Source organism: Dermacentor silvarum, chromosome 1 (genome assembly GCF_013339745.2).
Source record: "Dermacentor silvarum isolate Dsil-2018 chromosome 1, BIME_Dsil_1.4, whole genome shotgun sequence".
Classification (NCBI taxonomy): domain Eukaryota; kingdom Metazoa; phylum Arthropoda; class Arachnida; order Ixodida; family Ixodidae; genus Dermacentor; species Dermacentor silvarum.
The window spans coordinates 24,292,936-24,294,815 of NC_051154.1; the positions used below are offsets into that span (position 1 = coordinate 24,292,936).

The 1,880-nt window shown below is 49.4% G+C and overlaps 1 protein-coding gene across 1 annotated transcript in view; it reads left to right on the top strand.

Annotated features, from left to right (window-relative positions):
* The first annotated feature begins 218 nt into the window (after positions 1-218).
* Positions 219-1,880, top strand: part of LOC125942730 (serine/threonine-protein kinase haspin homolog) — an 89,496-nt gene continuing 87,834 nt past the window's right edge. Inside the window, exons 1-2 of the mRNA XM_049660996.1 lie at positions 219-250; positions 330-476. Coding sequence (XP_049516953.1) covers positions 219-250; positions 330-476 — 179 coding nt within the window. The remainder of the gene's footprint in view (positions 251-329; positions 477-1,880) is intronic.

Below are 1,880 nucleotides of genomic sequence, written 5' to 3' on the forward strand. Positions count from 1 at the left end.
ATCTACACGATGACTGACGCAACTCCATGGACTCCGCTCCTGTCATTCTGCACGGAACCCAACCCTATGGAATTCCAACAGATCATTCCGAATAAGTAAGCACCCGAGGCCTTTAAATGTCTGCTAGACATTACCAAACTTTTTCGTTGCTTCGTGCGGATATATAACAGCATCTTATAATAGCCTTCCGCTGCCACTTCATACCACCAGCACCTTCAATGTTGGCACTGATTAGCACCTATACGGCGCTGCAAGTAATAAGGAGAGGCAAACTGTGCAGTGCGAGATAGGTGAGAATGTAGCCAGTGTGTCTGTGGCTTGTGTTGCAGCTCCCAGGTGGCAGCCGTCAGCTGCGACGACACTGACGGCGACCTGTTCTGCCTTGGTACTTGCCCAGCCGAGGAGAGGCTGGTGCGCGTGCTCCGTCTGCGCCAAGAGGACGTTCACTGGCACACCAACCGACTCACCCTGGCACGGTACGTGCGCCGCGCATGCGCATAGCTGTCCACCGCTTAATCTCGCGGAGGTCTAGGCCGCTGACAGTGCATCCACACGATGGACCCAATTTTTCGTCACCGACAACGTCCCTAAATGAGCAAGACAATAGGAACGTCGGTCTCGGATTGCCGTCCGTCCGCGCCTCGGGTGTGGAAGAAAAGTGAAACACGCACACAACTTGGCAGCCGAAGCCACGACCTCCGCATGACGCCTTCAGTGTTATACCAGTTTATCTACGGCGACCGATAGTCCCACCGTTCACTTTCTTGCGATCAGTGGTGCGCCCCCTGGAGCAATACAAGGGCATGCATATTTCGCTTAAAATCATTTAAAAAGGAAAAAATTTGCGCTTGTCGCGGCTCTTCTTCTGCTCAAACTTCGCGAAAAAATAGCATTTCATGGTCCGGAGCGTTCAATGTAATACTTGCACATTTATTTGCCGGGTTTTCAAAGAAAAATATTCGAAGTTGCCTTCGTCTATGGGGAAGCTAGCTGCTGCCAAGACTGCACTAGTATAAACTTGTGCCGTCGCCTGTCGGCAAGTGCGGAAAGCAGCTTTTGTGGGAGGGTTGTCGCGTGTTTGAGGAGCGGGCAACCGCGACAACCATCTCGAAACGGCTGCTTTCCACAGCTCCGACAGGCGATAGCACCAGTTTATGCTATAACGTAGCCATGGCAGCAGCTAGCTTCCCCATAAACAAAGACAATTTTGAGTATTGTTTGTAAAAGCACGGCAAGTAACTGTTCAATAACAATCCGCACCATAAAATGCTATGTTTCGGCAAAATTTGAACAAGATCAAAGCAACGGCAAGCGGGAAATGTTTGTCTACTCTTTTAAGCAACGTATGCACGTCCTCTATGAAGGGGAACAACAAAATCGCTTTTAAGAGACCGTAGTGTCCAACCACACACGTCTCGCATATAAGTGTTCAATAACAACAAATGTTCAACGTTGCCAGATACTTTCTCTGTATTCACATGTCACATTCCAAATCACACGTCACGAGTAATCGTCACCTAAAAACAAATTAGGTGTTCCCTCTCATATTGCTCCCGACGGACATGTGCGTAAAACGTTGCTAGGCGAGCAGAGATAGCCGGCGCCATTCACGACTGTGGCGGCGCGTGTGTAACGCCCTTTCAACCGCAGTCATCGCGTAGTCATTAGGAGCAGCCAATTCACGTGCTGGTTTCAATGGTTGAGTATGCGGAGGTTGTCGGTTCGCCACTCACCGGCGGAAAGTTGTCTTTTCTTTCCCTTCCCCTTTAAGAACATGAAGCTTATCGCAGATTAACCCTCATTCTTATTTCACTCAACATTTCTATTAAACTTCCCTTCCCCAGAGCCTTCCTTGGCTTCGTTGTGTTTGGCCTGCAAAA